General features: G+C 43.5%; 10 protein-coding genes across 10 annotated transcripts; 4 read left to right on the plus strand and 6 right to left on the minus strand.

Moving 5' to 3' along the window:
* Positions 1–196: 196 nt before the first annotated feature.
* O0I10_006130 (uncharacterized protein) lies at positions 197–1,391 on the minus strand (the record flags this gene model as incomplete). Its single annotated transcript, XM_058486162.1, has 5 exons — positions 197–433; positions 494–734; positions 804–863; positions 921–1,011; positions 1,244–1,391. 5 exons carry the CDS (start codon positions 1,389–1,391, stop codon positions 197–199), a joined length of 777 nt encoding a protein of 258 aa, XP_058343036.1.
* A 1,087-nt stretch (positions 1,392–2,478) lies between these two features.
* O0I10_006131 (uncharacterized protein) lies at positions 2,479–3,657 on the minus strand (the record flags this gene model as incomplete). The annotated part of the gene is made up of 2 exons (XM_058486163.1): positions 2,479–2,974; positions 3,095–3,657. 2 exons carry the CDS (start codon positions 3,655–3,657, stop codon positions 2,479–2,481), a joined length of 1,059 nt encoding a protein of 352 aa, XP_058343037.1.
* Positions 3,658–4,308: 651 nt separating this feature from the next.
* Positions 4,309–8,474, plus strand: O0I10_006132 (uncharacterized protein; the record flags this gene model as incomplete). The annotated part of the gene is made up of 13 exons (XM_058486164.1): positions 4,309–4,457; positions 4,625–4,691; positions 4,749–4,787; positions 4,843–4,908; positions 4,974–6,284; positions 6,352–6,398; positions 6,464–6,551; positions 6,617–6,971; positions 7,034–7,085; positions 7,149–7,275; positions 7,339–7,780; positions 7,833–7,894; positions 7,956–8,474. The coding sequence occupies 13 exons, from the start codon at positions 4,309–4,311 to the stop codon at positions 8,472–8,474; spliced, it is 3,324 nt and encodes a 1,107-aa protein (XP_058343038.1).
* A 144-nt stretch (positions 8,475–8,618) lies between these two features.
* Positions 8,619–8,906, minus strand: O0I10_006133 (uncharacterized protein; the record flags this gene model as incomplete). Its single annotated transcript, XM_058486165.1, has 1 exon — positions 8,619–8,906. The coding sequence occupies one exon, from the start codon at positions 8,904–8,906 to the stop codon at positions 8,619–8,621; it is 288 nt and encodes a 95-aa protein (XP_058343039.1).
* Positions 8,907–10,558: 1,652 nt separating this feature from the next.
* On the plus strand, positions 10,559–11,706 carry O0I10_006134 (uncharacterized protein; the record flags this gene model as incomplete). The annotated part of the gene is made up of 6 exons (XM_058486166.1): positions 10,559–10,694; positions 10,762–10,815; positions 10,875–10,927; positions 11,040–11,130; positions 11,197–11,289; positions 11,366–11,706. 6 exons carry the CDS (start codon positions 10,559–10,561, stop codon positions 11,704–11,706), a joined length of 768 nt encoding a protein of 255 aa, XP_058343040.1.
* Positions 11,707–11,984: 278 nt separating this feature from the next.
* On the plus strand, positions 11,985–12,597 carry O0I10_006135 (uncharacterized protein; the record flags this gene model as incomplete). The annotated part of the gene is made up of 4 exons (XM_058486167.1): positions 11,985–12,137; positions 12,200–12,306; positions 12,370–12,403; positions 12,484–12,597. 4 exons carry the CDS (start codon positions 11,985–11,987, stop codon positions 12,595–12,597), a joined length of 408 nt encoding a protein of 135 aa, XP_058343041.1.
* Positions 12,598–12,687: 90 nt separating this feature from the next.
* On the minus strand, positions 12,688–13,555 carry O0I10_006136 (ribosomal protein S2; the record flags this gene model as incomplete). The annotated part of the gene is made up of 3 exons (XM_058486168.1): positions 12,688–13,322; positions 13,381–13,443; positions 13,495–13,555. 3 exons carry the CDS (start codon positions 13,553–13,555, stop codon positions 12,688–12,690), a joined length of 759 nt encoding a protein of 252 aa, XP_058343042.1.
* Positions 13,556–13,906: 351 nt separating this feature from the next.
* On the minus strand, positions 13,907–14,641 carry O0I10_006137 (uncharacterized protein; the record flags this gene model as incomplete). The annotated part of the gene is made up of 1 exon (XM_058486169.1): positions 13,907–14,641. The coding sequence occupies one exon, from the start codon at positions 14,639–14,641 to the stop codon at positions 13,907–13,909; it is 735 nt and encodes a 244-aa protein (XP_058343043.1).
* Positions 14,642–15,143: 502 nt separating this feature from the next.
* O0I10_006138 (uncharacterized protein) lies at positions 15,144–16,317 on the plus strand (the record flags this gene model as incomplete). Its single annotated transcript, XM_058486170.1, has 5 exons — positions 15,144–15,630; positions 15,696–15,785; positions 15,849–15,989; positions 16,064–16,172; positions 16,227–16,317. The coding sequence occupies 5 exons, from the start codon at positions 15,144–15,146 to the stop codon at positions 16,315–16,317; spliced, it is 918 nt and encodes a 305-aa protein (XP_058343044.1).
* A 2,167-nt stretch (positions 16,318–18,484) lies between these two features.
* Positions 18,485–20,811, minus strand: O0I10_006139 (uncharacterized protein; the record flags this gene model as incomplete). Its single annotated transcript, XM_058486171.1, has 5 exons — positions 18,485–18,771; positions 18,834–19,374; positions 19,441–19,595; positions 19,804–20,541; positions 20,589–20,811. The coding sequence occupies 5 exons, from the start codon at positions 20,809–20,811 to the stop codon at positions 18,485–18,487; spliced, it is 1,944 nt and encodes a 647-aa protein (XP_058343045.1).
* Positions 20,812–20,897: the final 86 nt, after the last annotated feature.

Raw genomic sequence — 20,897 nt, forward strand, 5'->3', positions numbered from 1 at the left:
TACGTTCAAAAGGCATCCTGATAAATGAGCTGCATGAAAGGGGCAGACATAATCACCAAGCTTTAGCTTTCTTTCTTAAACTTATTATTCAACGACATTATGATTGATCTCCTTTAAAGAATAATAGAATATTTATTTTTTGTATACAACACGCAATGATCCCACACAAACGGCTCTAGAGAGTGAAAAACAACATTTAAGCAGTGGCACCCAAAGAAGGGAAAGCAGCAGCATCCTGGATGTTGACAGCAGGAGCAGCAGACTTGGGACCACGACGACCGTTACCACGTCCACGACGTTCGCCACCACGACGTTCGCCACCACGGCCACCACGGTTACCACCACGAGTCTTTTCGACAAAGCGTTGCTCAATCTCAACGACAACCTTTTCCTTACGTTGCTTGTCAGCGGCCTTTTTGGCAGCCTTGTTCTCCTTTTATGCAATCAGTATCAGTCTCCGACAACTAAAAAGATAAACATTACAACAACATACCTTGTTGACAGCAAAGTATTCAGGTTCTTCCTCCTTGACAAAGGCAACAGCGTTCTCCCACTTTTTGTCATCGGCACCCTCGTTAGCCTTACGAGCTTCGGGAAGAGCAACGTTCAAGGACTTGTTGGCCTTCTCGGCAAGATATTCTTCCAAAGTCTTAACCTTCTCCTCAGCTTCGGCAGCTTCGGCAGCAGCAACATCTTCAGCAGCAGGATCCTTGGGAGAGATGGTATCCTTGGCACTAAATCACATGTAATCAATCAGCCAACAATGATCGATCCATAACCCATCCACATGTTGCAAAACTCACGCTTCAGCTTCGGCAGTTTCAGGATGACCCCAACCTTGCTTTTCCTTCTTCTCGCTATCACTATAACCCATTGTCAATTACCCGTATCCACGGAACATGTTGTGTGATGATACTTACGCAATACCGGTACCGCTATGGCGATCGAATTGACGGCCACGTTGTTGACGACCGTTTTGTTGACGACCGTTGCGACGACCACCACGAGCAGCTATTGCATGTACATAAGCTGCGTGTTAGCATATCCATTCACAAGACACACTGCATGTCGTTTCTCGTATTTCCGTTTTTCCACGCTGTCAACAAATTGCTGTTTCAACGTTGCTGGAGCATGAAGAAGGGTGGCAAAATGTGGCATTGACAGGCACAACGTAGAGTAACGAGAATAGAGTAGCATGCATGCTGGAATGATAGAATAAAAGGAATAAAGGGTCGAGAATTACCACCATTGGACTTGCCGCGTTTGTCATTAGAGGCGGGCTTGGCTTCAGTAGTAGGCTTGTTGGCTTCCTTTGCAGGAGCAGCAACAGGGGCAGGCTTATAGCCATCCTCGTTGAGAAGATCAAAGATGTTGTTGGAGAATGCTGACATGACGATCGATGAGTTGGTTATAACGATGGATGACCTCGAATAGAGGATGGATGGATGTGGATGGGATCGAAGGGTTGTCGTAAAAGGGAAGGCTTACTACCGGTTCGCATAGCCGAGCTTGATTTTGCCCCACACACTCACCACGCACATCACACAATAGCTACACCCTGCATCACATCATTAGGATTCCGCGATCTCTCATTCAAGCATACTTTTTTTCCATTACCATTCCTCGTAGTCATGGATACAAAAAATGATGTGCATTATACGCGTGTCACCATCACGTCCATATTTCAAACTTCAATTGATCTACATATTAGAGTTTAGTGTCATCATCATCGCCCACACGGCACATTCCCCATCCATTCACCACTAAATCACAAATAAAGAGCATTCTTCCACACCATAACAGAACCGTGGGAGTGCATGTATACCCATGCAACTAAATGAATGTTATGACGTTGTATCTTTAGTTGTTATCCGCCACATCACCCAACACGCTAATAATGGTGCCAAGAAACAAAAAGGCATCTGAGAGATAAATAATACGGCAGATGATTCCCGTGAAATACCACACTTTCCAGAATAGCTATGTAGACTCATAGTGTTATGCATTATGCTATGCACCACCTTCGCATAGCATCGCCTTTACTGGTGATTTGCAGCGTCGTGTATATGAACATGTGATGATGATCGGGGATCCATTCCGATGCTTTGCTTATACGTAGCATCATTGACCACATACAAATGAATGCGTGTTACACACACAAGCATGTCGACAATTGCTCATGCTCATGCCCATGTGTGAAGCGAAAAGAGAGTTACTCATATGTTGGGATGAACATCAACATGGATCGGCAGTAAGTTTTATGTTTTGCTTTGTTTGGCAATGATTCTGCGGAATAGCTTGTTTTGGTAAGACCAAATAACGTCAACTAAGCTGGGTTGGGCGGGAGTGCATTGGCACGTGCCTTCATTTATTCTTTGAATGCCTTCGCAATAGGTATTAAGGGGGGAGGGATGGGGGAAAAGAAATGCACATGGTGGAGGGAAGAAAATACATGCTATTTACACGTTGTGATGATTTCTAAGCGGATACAAGCACGATGCTTGCAAGTGAGAATAGCAAGAACGACAATAATGGTGATAAGGATTGGAATGATGATGCAACATCCGAGGTATCACCTGTATTGCTGCTGGTCTTTGCACTTTCCTTATCGCATTGAAGTTCCTTTGAGGTATCATAAGTGACATTGTTCAGCTCCGCCGCAATTTGGAGTGTCTGGCCCTTGTTGTAAAAGTCGACAATCAAAAAGTTGGGTTGGCGGCCAAAGGTTTGCCTGCATTGGGAAGCTTGTTTCATAAGCGAGTCTTCCGAATTGGTAGTATCAGCCGAACCACTCTGAGGGATTTGAATGGTCACTTCACCCCATGGAAGGTTGCCATACAAAAAGTGATTCATGCCATACATCATGGAGGCAGGGTCTGTTGGGTCGTCAGGGCGGTCAATTACACAGCTAAATGAGCTTGCATTGTTGTTTTCGTAGGGTGTTTCAAACATGTATGAGAATTCTGCGTGCATCCTAATACACAGTATTGGGTTATTACACCGCACCATACATCTTTCCCTATCCTTCCCCCCTTCATCCTCCTGCCTTTGCACGCACGCACACACACCCACACAAAACGCAATAATACTTTACCAAGGATAATTAGTTTGGTCAGCATTCATATCCATGTAACTAACGACCCGTTTGTTGGATGCAATCATCTCGCCCAGAGTAGGCCATGTCATGTTGTTGACATTTTGCACGTGTGAGTACTCGATAAGACCACTTTGTTTGTAAGGTTCTTCAAAATCAGGTGCGAAAAAGTCATTGTTGGGGAAGTTCCAAAAGATGCTGATCACCTCGTTAGGGTTGTCCTTGAGCCAAGCTGTGATATTGCGTAAAGTATCCACTGCAGCACCTGCGTTGAGGATGGTACAAGAGGTATGGCACAAGTTCATCTTGTCCGAGCCATCTGGTGCCTTGACGGCTGATAATTTCAAAGCACGCACACCATCAGCGAGCTGTGCTTGGATGGAGCATTGTTGGTTGGCAGCAGGATTTGCCATAAAGGCATATGAATTGTGTGTCAAGACGTATGTCAATTCATCATAAGACTTGTTGCAAAACTCGCTGTAGCCGTTACATAATTGTTGTCCAGAGACCACAGATAGGGTTGCTGCTAGTAGAGCAGACGTAAATTTCCAGTAATTCACCATCGACAATGATGCAGTAGGAGCTGAAGAGAGAGAATGGATGAAATAAAGAGAACGAAAAGAAGAAGAAATGTAAAAAAAGACATCGGAAAGGGATCCTATTTATGGGTTAGGTTGATTGCTGCTCTCTGGTAACTGACTGACTTTTATCCGTCACATCACCGCCGCACGCACCCCGCAGCAATAGCAGAAAAAAGAGGGCATCTTTAGCAAATCAGCGCTCACGCCGAAGCCATCCGAATCATCAATGTCCTATTTGTACAATGCCGACAAGCGACAAAAAAGGAGCAACATCGACAAGACAACAATAACATCTCATCATGGGAATCAAGGCACTTTTCGTGTATATTTACTTGTTACAAAAAAGGACATGTAAATAACAACAATGCATGGAAAAGAGAGAGGGCGTGTGTATGTGTGTCAAAGGTAATGGTAGTACAAGAAAGTGCACGCGTTGCAGGATGCTTCACACATCAGCCCTATGCTCTCTCACTGTGTGGGTGTGTGTTGTTACTTCCCACTCTCTCTCTCTCTCCCTCTCGTATATCCCGTCCTCCGTGTAATCCAACATTTTCTCCTTTGTTTCCACTGCACCTTTTTTGCTCTTTTCTTTTCTTTCTTTATACTTTCTTTCACCATCGTTCAATCGACCCAATGAAACCCATACTATCCCTCGACTTTTTGACACCGCCCGATCGTAATGACAAGGTCATTCGTCAATGGATGCAATCCACTCTCGATATTCAGCTTCCTTCAGCTTGTGGTTTACATACGAGTCTTCGAGATGGTGTTTATTTATGCAAGTCAGTCAAGTATACCAGTGTGCGTGTATGATGGAGATATGGGGATATCAACAAAGAGCAAGAGCAACCAGGTCATATGAGAGAAAGGGGGACGATATCATACACGCATTTAATACACCACCATGATGATCCGGGAAACTCACCAGCTGCAATTACAATCAATATAGGCTCATGAAACATTTACGACCAGCAAGTTCAATAGAGATCAGCTATGAAGATACGATGGATTCATGGGTAATTATAAACGACATCATGCAACAGCACTTTTGATTCATAGTCTAAATTCTATAGGCACAAAACATTCAAGCTTTCCTCGAAGCTGCAGGAGAGGTGGGGAAAAACCAAAAAAGTTTACTGCATAAAGAGTGCTCATTGTATTATGCAGGCAGGTTTGCATGAGCAGCAGCTCTTTAGCGTCGATGATCTATTGGAAGGAGTTAATATGGATGCGGTAAGGCAAAAATAGGAACCTTATGAGGCGTTTCAAGCCTTTTATTAACTACTATGCGCACCTAGGTGCTCACCACGCTTTCATATTTGCATGGGATATCATCACATCCAACAACGTTACATACCTCTCAATCTCAATACATCCATTCAAACGACATTCCTCAGCAACAAGTAATGATCAAACGACGACGAGGATTCACCGTGCCTACGTGTCCGGATCATGGTCGACGTATCATCACAACAACAGCAGCGACGACGACACGCTTGTATGACAACAGGAGCCATGTGTTGGGGGATCCAATCAATGAAGATGACGGAGACAAGGAGATTGAGTGCAGTAAGGAGCACCATCATCATCATCATCACCATCATATGCAGCAACAGCAGCAGCAGTTTGATTACCAGCATAACGAAAGCGCGTGCACCAGCAGCAGGCGAGATACCAAAAAAGTCGCTACTACTAGTACCACTTCCGCCAGCTATGGAAGGCAATCGGTTCTTTCGTCACTATCCGATGATGCGTTGCCATGGGAACGTGGAGCAACACCACCTTACGGCAACTTTGATCATCCACCCGTTAGCAAATCACCTGCAGTAGAAAGCACATCCTCTGGTGATAGTGGATACGCTAAATCCTATCACAACTCCCTTTCAGGCCGTGGTGTTAGTACTATTGGTGAATATCGAGCAGCTACTCCAGAACATCTTGTCTCCTTGTTTGACCCACCACCACCATCATCATCATCACCTACTAGCACCAACAATACTACTACAACCACTGATACATCAATACAAGCATCAACAACAGCAGCAGGATCGACACGTTCAAAGCTCTCTCGGTTTTCAAGCCTATCATTTGCCAAGAAATTACCTATCAGGCAAAAGATCCCATTTCATATGCGATATCAGGAGTGGACGGACCTGAAATTGAAGAAAAGGAGACCGGCTTCTCTCATTGTTACAGATGATGAACCACCTCTTTCACCAAATTCATTACCACAGTCACCAACAACATCTTCTACTACTACTACTACACCATACGAGATACCCAAAAGCCCAGCACCATCCACTTCATCACCTATCAGTTTGCTCGGCACCAATAATATCAATTCATCTTCATCCCATGTAACTCGCCTCGCCTCACCACGTGATCATAACGCATTACCACCATTGGATACCACCACCCAGCACATGGCTGCTAATTTGGATGCATGGGGAGATCCTTCACCTGGATCATCCGTAAGAAATGGCACTGTCCCGCGAAGAAAATCCACAGGCACCCTTGAAGTTAACGCCTCGTTGATTCGACCCGATCCAAATGATAATGGCGAACGACTAGAAATGCAACAGCCAAATGGCAATATTACAGCACGCTATGTATGTGGGTTAAGCGTGGAAGAGTTATACGTGGCATGGAGTAACCTTCATAATTCATTTTACGTAGAAATTGGGCAATTCTATCGGCAAAGGACAATTTGGAACAGTACACAGGTATGTATAAGCGTTGTTATGGTGAAGGTATCGATCCAATTTTACGAACCACATCACTATTATAGAGCCCTCAATCTCAAGACTGGACAAATGGTTGCTATTAAAAGGATCAAGCTGGAGTCGACTGAAGCAAAGGATATCGATGATGTGATGGTAATGTTTGAGCTTGCGTCTTTTTACAAGCTGTTGTCGTATTGATACAAGGCGTTTTACTATAGCAAGAGGCACAGCTATTGCAAGCATTGGCACATCCAAATATTGTCAAATACGAGGGATTTATTCGGACCAACGATTGCGTCAACATTGTGCTTGAATTTGTGGAGAATGGATCACTGGCCAATACCCTAAAGTCGTTTGGTAATTTCCCCGAGAACCTTGTTGCCAGTTACTGCTCCCGGATATTGGAAGGTCTTGTTTATCTTCACGATCAAAACGTTGTCCATTGTGATCTCAAGGCTGCCAACATTCTTACCACTAAAACCGGTGATGTTAAGCTCTCTGATTTTGGCGTATCCGTCAACTTGCAATTGAAGGAGACAGTAACTGGATCAGTGGCTGGCACACCCAATTGGAGTAAGTTTGCAATGTCATGTTGTTGTATGGGACGTATTAGGGCTAATAGGTTGGTGATCTAGTGGCACCCGAGGTCATTCAGCTTCAAGGCGCCTCCACCAAATCTGATATCTGGTACGTATACTATGCATGCTTATCCACAAAGCGCATGATATTCATCTTCCTCCCCCCCTTCAGGTCTCTTGGATGCACCATCATTGAGCTCTTTACTGGCAAACCACCTTACGCCGATCTTATACCCATGACAACACTCTTTAGAATTGTGGAAGACGAATGTCCTCCTCTACCAACAACCACCTCACAGGTAATAAGGATTACATGATGCAAAGGATGCCACATGACATGTATTAATGATTGTGTCAATTAGGAAATGATGGACTTTTTACAGCTATGCTTCCGTAAAAGCCCCAACGAGAGACCTACAGCCCGAGAATTATTGGATCATCCATGGATCGTGAGCAACGCTTCATACAGCACCGATATTCATCAACATCAACAACCCGATAGACTCAGTGTACAGAGTAATAACAGCAAACCAATATCATCATCATTCCCTCGAAGCTTTCAATACAACCCAGCACATGAAATTGACTCTTCCGATGCCGAATCAACAACTACAAGCAGCACACCCTCTTTGCATCGTGGAAGTATTTTGGTCAACAAATTGCATGAGCGACAAGAAAAGAGATTTTCTCCTTCTCCTCCACCCCAACAAGAGCATTGCTTTGTGAAGGGATCATTTGCCAAGGCATCCATTCGTTGCAAAGCATGTCAATTACCCATCAAGCGCAATGCATTGGTTTGTGAAGGTATGTATTTATTGTATTGTTGATCCACCATGAGACCAACCATCCTTTATAGGTTGTGGATTCATATGTCATGACAAATGCCGTGGCAACACAATGCCATGTCGTGCACCCAAGGTATGTTGATTCGGGTCCATTGTTCATCACACAATGAGCTTACATTTACATTGCTTAGCAGCAGGATGACCATGTGATTACTCCCACACCATCGATATCAAGCTCATCTTCTTCGTGCATCGAGCGTGCTAGTAGCAACAATATAGAAGGGAGAAAGAGCCCACGACCCACATCATCCATGTCGACTCAATTGCGAGAACGAACCAAGAAATTGTCACGAGTATTCACAAGCAGCAGTAGCAGCAGTGGTGGTGGTCATAGTAAAAAACCCCATAGCACACGTAGCCATGAAACATTGCGTTTTATTCGTGAAGACGAGGTGCTTTCCTCTGGCGATTTGAAATCATCTTTGAAAAACAAAACGAGTGGAAAATCACCTATTCCTGCTGCTTCCAATGGTGCATATGAAGGAGAGATTCGCAACAGCACTTCAGCAAGCTACATTGAGCATTCAGGCCTTGTCCGATCCCTTAAACACAAGCGCAGCCGCACTCGTCAGCAGCAATCCAATCACCATCACCATCATCATCATCACCACCAACAACCATCCCCCCATCAAGATGACTGTGTCATATCATAAACGATACTATTATTTGTATACATCCTTCTCTTTTAACGTATTGAACAACAAACAAAATATACATCATGATTGGATCTCGCTTCTTTTTCATTATGATGATGTAATCTGGTATAATATGTGTATGATACAGCGTATGAGTGTTGTTTACAATCGACTTTTGCTGGATACAGGAGGGGATTGATAGCCGTAAAACACTGGGTTATACTTGGAAGCATCAAAGGCGACAGGTTGCTGCTGTTGTGTTGGTGCACTTGGTTGCCATTGGAATCCGGTGGTGAATGCAGGGTGCATCATGCGTGGATCAGAGGGCAATGAGGGACATAGACATCGCTGTTGCTGGTAGTTATGCGCATGAGGAGGGTGTTGTTGCTGTTGTCGTTGTGTGGGCCAGTTGGTATGTTTTGGATTCGATTGGGATACGTGTGGAAACATGGTTGCATTAGTCAGTGGAAAAGAAAGAGACCCAATGAAATGCAAATGGGGTGGGAAAAGAAATCCAACCCTTTGCCGATCAACAAGCTGCTTTACTCCCCAATCACATGAAAGCACACTCACCTTTGCATAAGCCATTAAGACCTACTCTAGTCAAGATGCATCATTTCAACTTGTTGTAATCCTTTTATGTAATGGTATCTATGCAAGAGCATCATGCATGAATAGGAGATAGTAAATGATATGATGGAATTGATAGATCTCGCAAATTCTTATCTCTCTTACTGAATTCCCTCTCACGCGCTGTTACGTTACACAAGACAAAAGTGTCAACTCGATCTCAAAAACGCCATGCATATTAGCACGGCAATCATCATGCAGCAAAGCGAAATATGGCTTATGCAGCTTAACTTGGATTTCATTTTGCTACAGGTGATGGTGAACGTTGAATGTCATTTTGTTCTTTCCTTATGTCACACAATGATGAAATAATAGTAGCAATGTAAGAAACAACAAATCATGTTCTCTCTGCGTACGTGCCTAAGTAATGAAAAACGCACGCCATCATCGGTCATTGCCGATACATAAATGCCTAAAGCACAAATGGATGTCTTTCACTCGAAAAGGGGGGTTTTGATTTGATCGTGCAGAATCTATGCACCACCACCACAATATTATTATGTATCTCCCTTTAGCCTTTAACGGCCTGGTACTCTTCTTGAGCTTGTTTACTACTTAATTGAGAGCTGAGAGATGGTGCTATACATATACATCCATCGTCTAATCGGCAATTCCAACACCATCAGCCAGTACCCATGAAACAGTAAACATCATTTGCCGGTGCGGCTATCTCGACATTCCATACATCATTGTTTTGTATACGTTTATAGAAATTTGTACTCTCTCCTCTCTTGCCAGTAACACAGACGCATATTCCGCGCCGTCATTCGCATTGGATATTATATAAAGGTGGCGGTACCAATTGAGGCGCATGCGTATTTGGATCATATCAGAGCTCAGCATCTTGCCGACAACAATGGCTAAAAAAAGCGCGCACCTTTATTGATACAAGGATGGGTTTTCTGTAAACCATTGAGCCATGTTATTCACGATAGGATGCGGAGGCAATATCGGAACTGCGGGGGACACTTGCAATATAAACGTCTGTTGAGCATTGTCCTTTGCTCTATTAGCTCACATTATATGCTGTGTGCCATGGTTGAATTCTTCAAAACGTGTAAACATGTCACACAGAAGAGATCAAATTTTCCCCATGTGTACAAAAGGAGAGACGGGCTGCACCCTATCTAATAATATGTTCTTGCGTGACAAGAGCACACCTTATTACTTGGTTTGGGCACGAGCAAAATACCTTTTTTCGCGACATCTTTCAACCGCCGCTTTATTCGGTTTGCAAGTGGATGACCCTGACGTCCAACTGAAAGCTTAAAATACACACGCACATACATAAAACACACGAGCAAAGGGAGATCAATTAGCTTTTATTCAAGCCGCCTTGTCGCTTTCACATACTTTCTCCCTCTCTCTCTCTCTCTTTTCTTCTCTCTCTCTCTCTTTTCTTCTTCATCCTTGCTCCCTTTCCTTGCTTTTAAAACAAGCTCCTTATCCCCCTTCCTTTTCAATTCTGCAAAATGATCTTCAATACACTCGTTACTACCACTGCTGCTATTGCTGCTTTGGCTTCAAGCGTCTCTGCAGTCATTGCACCTAGCTATCCTTCGCCCGGTACTGTGTGGACTGCCGGCAAGGAATATACCATCACTTGGAGTAGGCACCAACATCAATAGATCAAACATACACGCCTGATAGCTCACATACAAATTACGTTTTATAGAGGATGATGGTCAAAAGCCTGATCTTGCAACCGCTTGGACCAACTTTAAGATTGGTAAGTGCAATGATTTTGTAGAAAACATAGGTTGATGGCTAACCCGTGCATATAAATAGACTTTATGACAGGCGACAATCTTAACCAAACTGTGTTGACGAACGTTGCATCGGTGAGTAGAAAGGCTAATTGCCCCATAACCTACAAACCCATAGCTGTAGCATTTCATCATGTGCTACAATCATCAATTACTTGGATCATCAATGGCTAAATGCTATTCATAGGATTTGGATGCTACCAAGATCTCTTCCTACAAGTGGACTGCTCCTCAAGTTGACCCTTACTCTGCTGTCTACTTTTTCATGTTCACCAACGGTACGTCATGAAGCAATGCTAATACCACTTTTTGCTCACACCCGCACTCACACCATATATATATAGACAAGGGCGACTCCGCATGGACCACCCGTTTTGGTATTGTTGCAAAGGATGGTGATTCTTTGGTCCCTGAATCTGAAAAGACTCAACCCGATGGTATGTAGTATATATGCAATCATCTTTTATATATGTTGTATCATAATAGCTCATTCTCAATGGTGATTTTATATAGGCTCTGATATTCCCTGGGGTAACGGTCAACTCGCTGGTGATGCCTCATCTTCCAATAACTCCTCCGATGCCGCCTCATCCTCTGCTGCTCCTGCCTCATCTTCGGTAGCTGCATCCTCTTCAGCCGCTCCCGCTTCATCCTCGGCTGCTAGTGAATCGGCTTCTAGCTCTTCCTCCTCTGGTGCTACTGAATCCTCTTCCTCCTCTTCCTCTAATGATGATAAGACTGCTGCTCAAAAGGATGACGCCACCAATGATGAATCTGGTGTTGCTGCTCTTCGTGCTCCTGTTGTTCAAGCTGGTCTTTTCGTTCTTGCAGCTGCTGCCTACACCTTGGCTTAAAGTTTTAGTTAATCATAGCCACTTCCCTTATCAACTTTTCCCGCTTACACAAGTTACCTTGTAACAGTAGTAATAAACGCCTTACAACCATTAATGCCGTGTATGTGATCCTCGCTCTAAAGAAGAAATGATGCTACTGTATGAGTATCTCTATTGGATATCCACCAAAGACAACATACCTTTGTTCCATTGGCATCGGATGTTCGATTCAGTCACACAGCGACAAGGTGTACTCGGTTGGACGACGTTGGGTGGGTCAACTTGAACACAACCACAGCATGTTTTTATCCAAGGTCTTGTCAGCAACTGCATCGCGATCCACCACTGCATTACGGTTCCATTCCACTGCAACGGGTAGCACATCACCGTTCCTGAAGGATTTCATTACTTCGGAAGACAAAGGACCTGTCGAAACCGCCATCGAGTCCAAGGTGGGTGGGTTGTTGTTGGGCTGTTGTTGGTTGCCATGCAAGTCGTTAACGCATCCATAAAGTTGATTGAAGCATTGGACCCTTCGACACTCCACATTGTCAATGAAAGCCATATGCATGCTCACCATGCTGCTATGAAAGGAAATACCAACAAAGAAACCCATTTCCGGTGAGTAACTCTTTTATGTTGAGTGGTCTTTATCTCGCCTCTAACCTTCCTTCATTGTTGTAGTATCACGTTGATCTCTGAAAAGTTTGCTGGCCAGGTAAAGAAGAAGAATCGGGAGTTGAGGAAAAGAGAAGAAAAGGGAAGGATGATTAACATGGAATGCGGGGGAAATGATAGACTTTGATGCAACGCCATCGATCGGTTTACAAGCTACTCAAGGATGAACTCGAACAAGGCGTGCATGCTCTTACTTTAAGAACAAAGACACAAAGCGAGATTGAAAAGAAATAAACTATGATACATACATTTATTGTTTGATCATCATTGTCTACTCTTTTTATCTAATAAATGGTTCCTCCTTGAAAGACCATCCTTAGCAGCTTATGAAATGACATTAGCAACAAGTTGAACACCACGAATGGAATCATCGTTTGCTGGGATAGGATAAGTGACACGACGAGGATCATAATCAGTATCCGTGATAGCAATGACAGGGATCATGTTGAGTTGTGCTTCTGAGATGGCGATACGGTTCTCCAATGGGTTCAACAAGATGATTAAATCGGGTTTGAATGTCGTTGGAGTACGACCTGGGTTCTCTGGATCAGGTGGTGCATGACGACCCAAGACTTGTTGTGCATTTGTGAGTGTGCCTGGAATCCACTTTGAAGACACGTGATATCCTTCGCATTGTCGTGCTGCATCAATCGTCAAATCCTGAAATCCGGGTCGAGTACCAACAAACAAAATGCTGCCACCACGATAGGCTACTTCACGAGCAACATTACATGCACGACGCAAATAGACAAGTGTATGCTCCAAATTGATAATACTGATCCCTTGACGTGTACCAAAGATAAATGGCAATGTCGCTGGCTCCCATAATGCTGTTGAATGGCCAAGATGTAATCCAGCTGCAAGCAATCGTCCAATCGATAAGTTGTAAGGTGTCACGGGACCTGCTGATTCTGCAAGTGCTCGCCAAATAGGTCTTTTGACATCTTCAGTAGGTGGTACTAGCAAGTCCATCTATCAATAACCCTTCATCTTTGGATCCATTCAAGGTTCTTATACCTAATGTTTCCTTGCTAGCTTGTTCTCGTAAAGGATGTGCAATGGAAAAGGCTCTACAGGTGACTGAACAAGAAGCTATGTTAAAGAATGGGGGGAGGGTTGCTTGATGCTCACCATGGCGTCTCAGAGCGTTGGCAAGGGAGACCTGTCTCACAATGGTGGTTCGTGCATGCATGGTGGGGAATGTAGAATGCGTAGTGACAATGTTTCTAGTAGTAGTGGTAGTCAAGGCGATCAAGTCACACACACACAACCACATCCCTAAGTATCCCAAATGAGTTATTAGCAAAGATGCCAATTTTATTTTACTAGACCATGGCAATAAACACTAAGTGGGGATGGCGTACGCTTCTTCTCTAGAATAACAGTGAATTATATATGTATCACAGATTGAGGAGAGGTAGTAGAGAGGGAGGGAGGGAGGAAGAGGAAGAGGAAGAGGTGGGGGAGGGAGTGTGAGAAAAAGGAACAAGACGTCGCCGTGCATGATATAAGATAGAGAATATTTATATATAAATAGTTGGGTTCATCGCTTTCGTTTTCTTGAAGCAGCGTCATCATCGATATCATCGGGTGTGTGTGATTGAACAGGATAATGTTGGTGATGATAGCTTTGAAAACCAATAGGAGGCAAATCATGGTGCCGTTCATGGCCGGAATCTGATATCCGAGAATATGCCGAAATATTGCGAATAGAAGGTAGTCTGTAATCATGTGGAGACGACGGGGTGATTGGCAATGGACGTTGCACAGGAGGCGAGGTTGGATGATGGAGTGGTGGAGAAGAAGAAGGTCGTGATGTGGTTGCAGGTGGTGCAGGAGGTGGTGGTGGTGTAGAAGCAAGAGCTGATGGTGGCGATGTAGATGATGCCTTGTTGTTATTATCCTTATTCAAAAAGTTATTGACAGCAATCGGATCTAGATCGGATAGAGCGAGTTGTGACCGGAGGATAGCTCTTAGCATGTCTTCAATCGTCTTGAGTCGTTCCTCAATAGCCTCCAGGGCTGCTTTGTTAGGAGCGTTCCGTCGATCCTCGGCGTGTGATGATGATGGATAAATACAAGCTGTTGACGACTTTTGACAACTACGACAAGGCCGCTCACCATTGCATTTGGTCTTTTTGCGTCGACATTCACTGCATGCACTCACAATCTTTGCGCGCTTCTTTCGAGGTTCAACTGTGGAAGGCGGTTGTTGTGGTTGTGGTTGTTGCTGTTGCTGTTGTTGTGGTTGTTGTGGTAAAGAGTCGTCACCAGGCATTTCTATAGAAGAGTATGGAGGATAAGGAAGGTAGAGTAATCACAATGAGAATAAATGAAAGGAGAGGTAAACCATACAAGGTCGGAAAGGAAGTAAGGTGGGGAAACTAACGGCCGCAACATGGCCGATATCCCCGGCTGCAACACAACGCACAAGCCACCTCATCGCTTATTGCGAGAAGCGTACCATTCACCACCAGCACATACCTATCACATAGTCCGTTGTGCAATCCTTGTCTTTAAATAGCCATGACATGTAATCCTTGTCATTGATTCATGATAGAATAAACACATTATTATGAAACATCAATGCCCGATATTGATATGAGCATGTGGTCTATTGTTGTTGTCGTTTGTGATGGCGCGGTGGAGCCCTTTAGATCACATGGCTACTCCTTGTCTGTCTCTGAGATCGAATCAATAGCTCAGTACAAATTGACGCTCTTGCATCCAATCTCCATCGTTCTTCAAACCCTCTTTTCCATTCTTTTTCTTTTATCATTATGACTTTTACAACAACAACGGTGGAACACTTATCACCGTCTCCAAGACAACCACCTTCCCAATCATTTTCTTACGCCGATAAGCCCAAAATACAGCTTAAATGCAATCTCCCTTCGCCTCAAGACTTGCCTTCAAAGACAACGCCAAGACACAAACCACTTTATTCTACACTCCTCGATGCACTTTGTCATCTCATTCTTTACACCTTACAACTCGGCTATCTCTTATACATTGCTTGTCGTTCGCTTTATCGTACAACTGAACATGCCATGTGCAAATGGCTTGACACAGGCGATCGTCTAGTCGCCATTCACAAGGACAAGGCACGTCTCACCAAGATACCTAAACATTTGGCCATATTGGTTTCCGGTGAATTGGAAGAACGGGACTTTGCTGATTGGGAGGACCTTGTGAATGATATTTGCGTTACATCATGCTGGGCTTGGGAATTTGGTATTCAGGAACTATCGGTTTATGACCCATCAGGTAAAAAAGGATAAGGAGGAGGAGGATGTGGATAAGCAAGACATCTAAAGATGATTGCTTGTTAGGTATCTTGAAAAGCATGGGCGTGGATGTCTATAAACGACAATCGACAATGCTACACAAATGGATCAAATCATCACCTTCTTCTGCACCTGGTAGGTTCACGCTGTAACATACCAATGACACTTTATCCTCACATACCCTCATCTCCTGGGCAGCAATGAAATTCAACATTCTATCCGCCAATGATGGTTCTTCAAGTTTGGTACAGGCAACACAAAACATTACAAAGCATTTGATTGCTACGGGTGGATCCAGTGATGATATTGACATTGCTATGGTGGACAAATTTGTGCATGGTATGATATTGCTGCAGGGACGACATGTGATTATTTCTTTTTAATTAAGCGATGCATGCTCGTTTGTGATGCAGAGAATGGCCCATCGGACCCTGATCTTATGCTTGTGTGCAGTGGTCTGCCACATTGTTACATTTCATTGGATGGTTTCTTCCCATGGCATATCCGATTGACTGAGTTTATGTAAGTGGAGGAGAAAAACACATTTGCTATCATTGCTAATCCCATTCTTTCTAGAAACAACAATGATTATCATCGTCTCGACTATCCATTGTTGGCTCGGAGCTTGTACAAGTATTCAAAGGTGGATCAACGATTTGGCCGATAAATGGATAATCTTGTTTTCTTTGTGCATACCCCTCTCATTCCTCCTCCTCCTTTCCCAATATACTACAACTACAACAACAATCTGCCCCCTTTGAAACTACTTTTTTCTCATTTCATTTGCATTTATTCTGTTCATCCCCTCAAGCAGACTCCATAGAAGTACCCTCTTTAGCGTACAATAACATTTCATGTTGAACACATTCTTAAAGTCAAATGGCTATTAATACACAAACACGTGCATACTATTAAAAGCGCTGCTTCATCCTCATCACCCATATTGTTCACGTGATGTGTACCAGATTTCGGGATTCCATGTATCGAAGACCTGGAAGATAGTAGCATGACCCGTTTGTAAGGTCTATGATCGTTATAGATTTCTGCCTCTTATTGGCACATGATAGTCGAATGGTCATTGCTTGGATCGATTACCCAGTAAGAAAAGAGTACGTCGAATACAACAATTGGCACTGACATAGTAGTAGATATGGCTAAATCGAGGTGTTGATATCCTGGCAATAAAGGATCGGCCTTTGGATTGACCTTGATTTACGGTGTTGTTTAGTTACGTACCTTCCCAAAGGCAATCATCATCATCATCATCATCCATTTGTGCAGCAACCTGTCAAGGAAGTGCATGTGTAACCACCACGTGCGATTTCAGTCGGCTCTTCATCTTGCCATTAATGCAGTCGGCACCATCCGTTAGGAGGAAGCATCTCCATCACGCTTACGGTATAGGCAAAACATAAAGGTGCCTGTATCTCTTAACTTTACAATGAAGAGCGTGGTCTTTAATAGAACAGTGTTGCTCGGCTGGGTCGACTGAGATATTACGTATAAAAAGAAGATGATAGAGAAAGTGAAAGTACGTTGAGAATCAATATACTGTATTCAACTTAAAGGTGCCGTTACCAGCTACAACTACAACATGTCTTATATAGGTTTCTAGTATGGCTGTGTGACGATGATAAAGGGAGATGGCGTTTACATCGAAGGATGTTGGGGTACACGAGATGACGGGGCTCATTGAGTGATGAACCTTGAGTGTGGATATGGAAACGTTACATTCGGTGTCCTCTTGCGGGATAAGTGTGGTCGTTGTGATACCTTGGCTTGTCACCTTATACTTGATGATGATATTGGTACTTGAAATACGACATCGACCGAACCTTGTGTGCTAGTTTCATGATCAACGTGCCCAATCCCAGATTTCGCAAATGTCACTACCAGCCAAACTGGATCTGGGGGTCAACCTCTTCGACGACGACCAAAAAATATTTTTTTTGGGCTAGTTGCGACATTGAACGTGAAACTTTCACACAAGGTGCTGTTGGCCAAGCCGAGCCCAATGCTCTAATAAAAACCCCACGTTTCATTGTAAAGTTTGGAGATACAGGCACCTTTATGTTTGTAAGCGTGATGCTATATGAGAAGTGGTCTTTGTTTAATGTAAAGTAGCTAGACCCTGACAGAGCAAAAGATGCAGAAGGACCTCTTTGGGTAACTCAGCTAAAAAGTCAGGACTTCAGGGACAATGCATGAAAGGTACGCAACCCTCACTTTGATGTCATACATTGGCAGCTAATAGCCACTTTTGTGCATTCCCAACTTTTGTGCATTCTAATGCAGGTGGACGATGCTCCTGCTCTAGACATTCATTCCCATGATTAAAGTAGGTTGATCCGAGCGGATTTGGTTGAGTTACGCTCACACAAGGTTACATCGGTTGAGCTACATCGAGCGTGCTTTATGTCCAGAGTGATGTAATCTCTCTTTGACCGCAGCTCAGTCAAATCAGCTCGGATCAACCTACTTTAATCATGGAAATGAATGTCTGGAGCAGGGGCATCGTTCCCATGCAGTGGATCTCGCAACAATTGTGATGTTTCAAATAAAGAAGAGAAGAGACAAGATAAATCCTTTAGGACTCGTGTGTATGTCTTTATGTATGAAAGATCAAAAGATGAAAGATGATGGTTTCTAGCTGCTTGATGGATGCTTATTTATACTATTCTATTGTTGTTGTTGACATGTCATGTGCTTCTAAGGAACGTTCGAATGTGTAGTGGAAAGGTCTATTCTATGTTTCTAGATATCGTATCCATAAACAATTACAGAATACAACATCACCCCCTCCCAGTCTCGAGGTACATTTGCAGAGAGACGAGCTAAGCTTGCTGTGATCGTTTGTTGCGTCGTGTTGGGCTGTCCGTGGATGAATCGGTTGTTGCTCGTTTGCGTTTTCTCGTTGATGCTGGAAGGTCGTTGTTGGTGGAGTGAGTTTTTCTTCGTTGCCAATATGTCTTGATAGTCTTGTCATAGGAAAACTTGTCAGGTGTTAACCAGGAGTCATCTTGTGGTCCGTATCCTTTCCATCGGACTAGGTATTCGCGATTGCCGGCTTTGCCACGGTGATTGATAATGGATTCTACTTCATAAAGCTCATCGGCGGGAACTAATTCCTCTTGTTCAACCAATTTGAGCTCTAAGGGGTGTGTAATTGCGGGGGTAATTCACCCGTTTCATCTTGCAATTCATATGCACCTCCATTGTTTTTACGTAGTACCCTATAAGGGCCTTCATATACCGGTGTTAGCTTGCCTGTACGCGTAGGTATTTTAACCATGACATGATCTCCAGGTGTAAAGTTTATGATGTTATGTGTATTGTCAAAGTGCTCTTTTTGTTGTTGTACCACAAAGTCTGTGCGCTCTTTTATAGCGGGGAATACAATGGTCATGTGCTCGATGTTCTCTAAAAGCTGTGCCTGTGTCATAGGCCTAAACACTTTGTCATTCCTGTAATCGCGAAAAGGATTGAGCTTCCTTGCGAACATTAATGTGAATGGTGGTGTGTTTAGTCTTTTGGATATTTTGTTATTCAATGCCAATTGTGTGGCTGGTACAAAGTAATCCCAGTCTTTGCTGGTGCCATCTATTGATTTACGTATGATCATGACAGCTGATTGGACCCATCGTTCTGCTAGCCCATTGGCTTGTGGGTGATACGGTGTGGTAAGTCGATCAACACCGATGTTGTCAAGCACTTCTTTGAGTAGCTGATTTTGAATTCAAGCACCGTTGTCAGATTGTATGATGCGTGGGTATCCAAAGTCTGAAAATACTTTGACCAATTCTTTGGCAATGGTTACAGCTTCTTTGTTTGGTATAGGCCTCAATAGGCAGAATCGGGTGCACACGTCGACCAATATTAACGGGTATTTGTTGTGGCTGTCGGATTCCTCGAAATCACCAGCGAGGTCCGCCGCCCAATGATCGCCTGGTAAGTATGCGTAGATTGGTCTTAGAGGGTGGTATCCTCGTTTTGCTAATGTTGTTTCTTTGGCACGTTTGGCATTTCTTTACGTAGTCTACTGCATCATGTAAGATGTTTGTCCAATGATAACCTTGGTTGTGATGTATGTCTTTGACCATGGCTTCAGCTCCAATGTGGCCAAGTAAATGAGATCTTTCTAGTATTGCGTTACGTTCTTCGATTGGTGCAGTCATGCGTTCATTGTCATTGTTTTCTATTTTGTGTACGCGGAAAACACGTTGTGTCTTGGATGCAAACCTTTCGGAGGTGATCCTTTTATGTGTTGCATCGCTTAACTCGCTTGGCTTATATGCCATATCCCCCTCCAGCCTTTTGGTATTCCCTTCAAAAAGGCGAGAGAGATGATCTGGTAAGATGTTTTTAGTTCCAGGTAAATGAACGACATTGAATGTGTAATCGAGAAGGGTGTCGAACCAATTAATCATCATGGAATTGGCGATAGGCTGAGTGAACAGGTGTGTGAGAGAACGATGATCCGTATACAAAGTAAATGGGTTTCCCCATACAAAGTGATGAAAACGACGTAAGGCAAAGACAATAGCGAGAAGTTCGCGTCGTGTAGTAGAGTAATTCCTTTCAGAGGTTGATAAAGCTCGGGCAGCAAATTCAATGTAACGTTTGTCATTGTCAACAATTTGGAAAAGAACAGCGCCAATGCCTGTGTTTGAGGCATCAGTGGCAATATAGAATGGATGTCGTAGATCAGGATGATGTAAGATGAGATCAGAAGATAGGATCTTTTTGAGCAGTGAAAAGTGCTTATCATGTTCGGCGGTCCATTTGCCCTGAAGTGAGTTTTCATTGCGAAGGCGTTCTAATGGAGCATTGAGTTGAGCAATTTTTGGTATGTGATCTCGAAAGTAATTGACGATGCCAAAACTTTGGATATCTTTACCCGTACAAGGTGTAGACATTGTAGTACATGCTCAATTTTACGTGGGTCAGGACGTTTGCCTTTGGCAGAGATAGTAAAGCCAAGAAGGTATACGGTATGTTGTGCAAAGTGGCATTTAGCCGGATTGAGAATAAGATTTACGTGTGTGAGTGCAGAGATGGCTTGTTTAATATGCCCAGTGTGTTCATTGAATGTAGTAGAATGTATAACGATATCGTCAACGAAGGTTTCAACAAAAGGCATGTCTTTAAAGATGTATGTCATAACTCGTTGGAATTTGGATGATAGAGGTTTGAGCCCAAGGGGGCAACCTTGGAACATGTATTGTATATTGCGATGAGTAAAAGTGG

This window comes from Lichtheimia ornata (assembly GCF_029851405.1).
Source record: "Lichtheimia ornata isolate CBS 291.66 chromosome Unknown scaffold00026, whole genome shotgun sequence".
NCBI lineage: Eukaryota > Fungi > Mucoromycota > Mucoromycetes > Mucorales > Lichtheimiaceae > Lichtheimia > Lichtheimia ornata.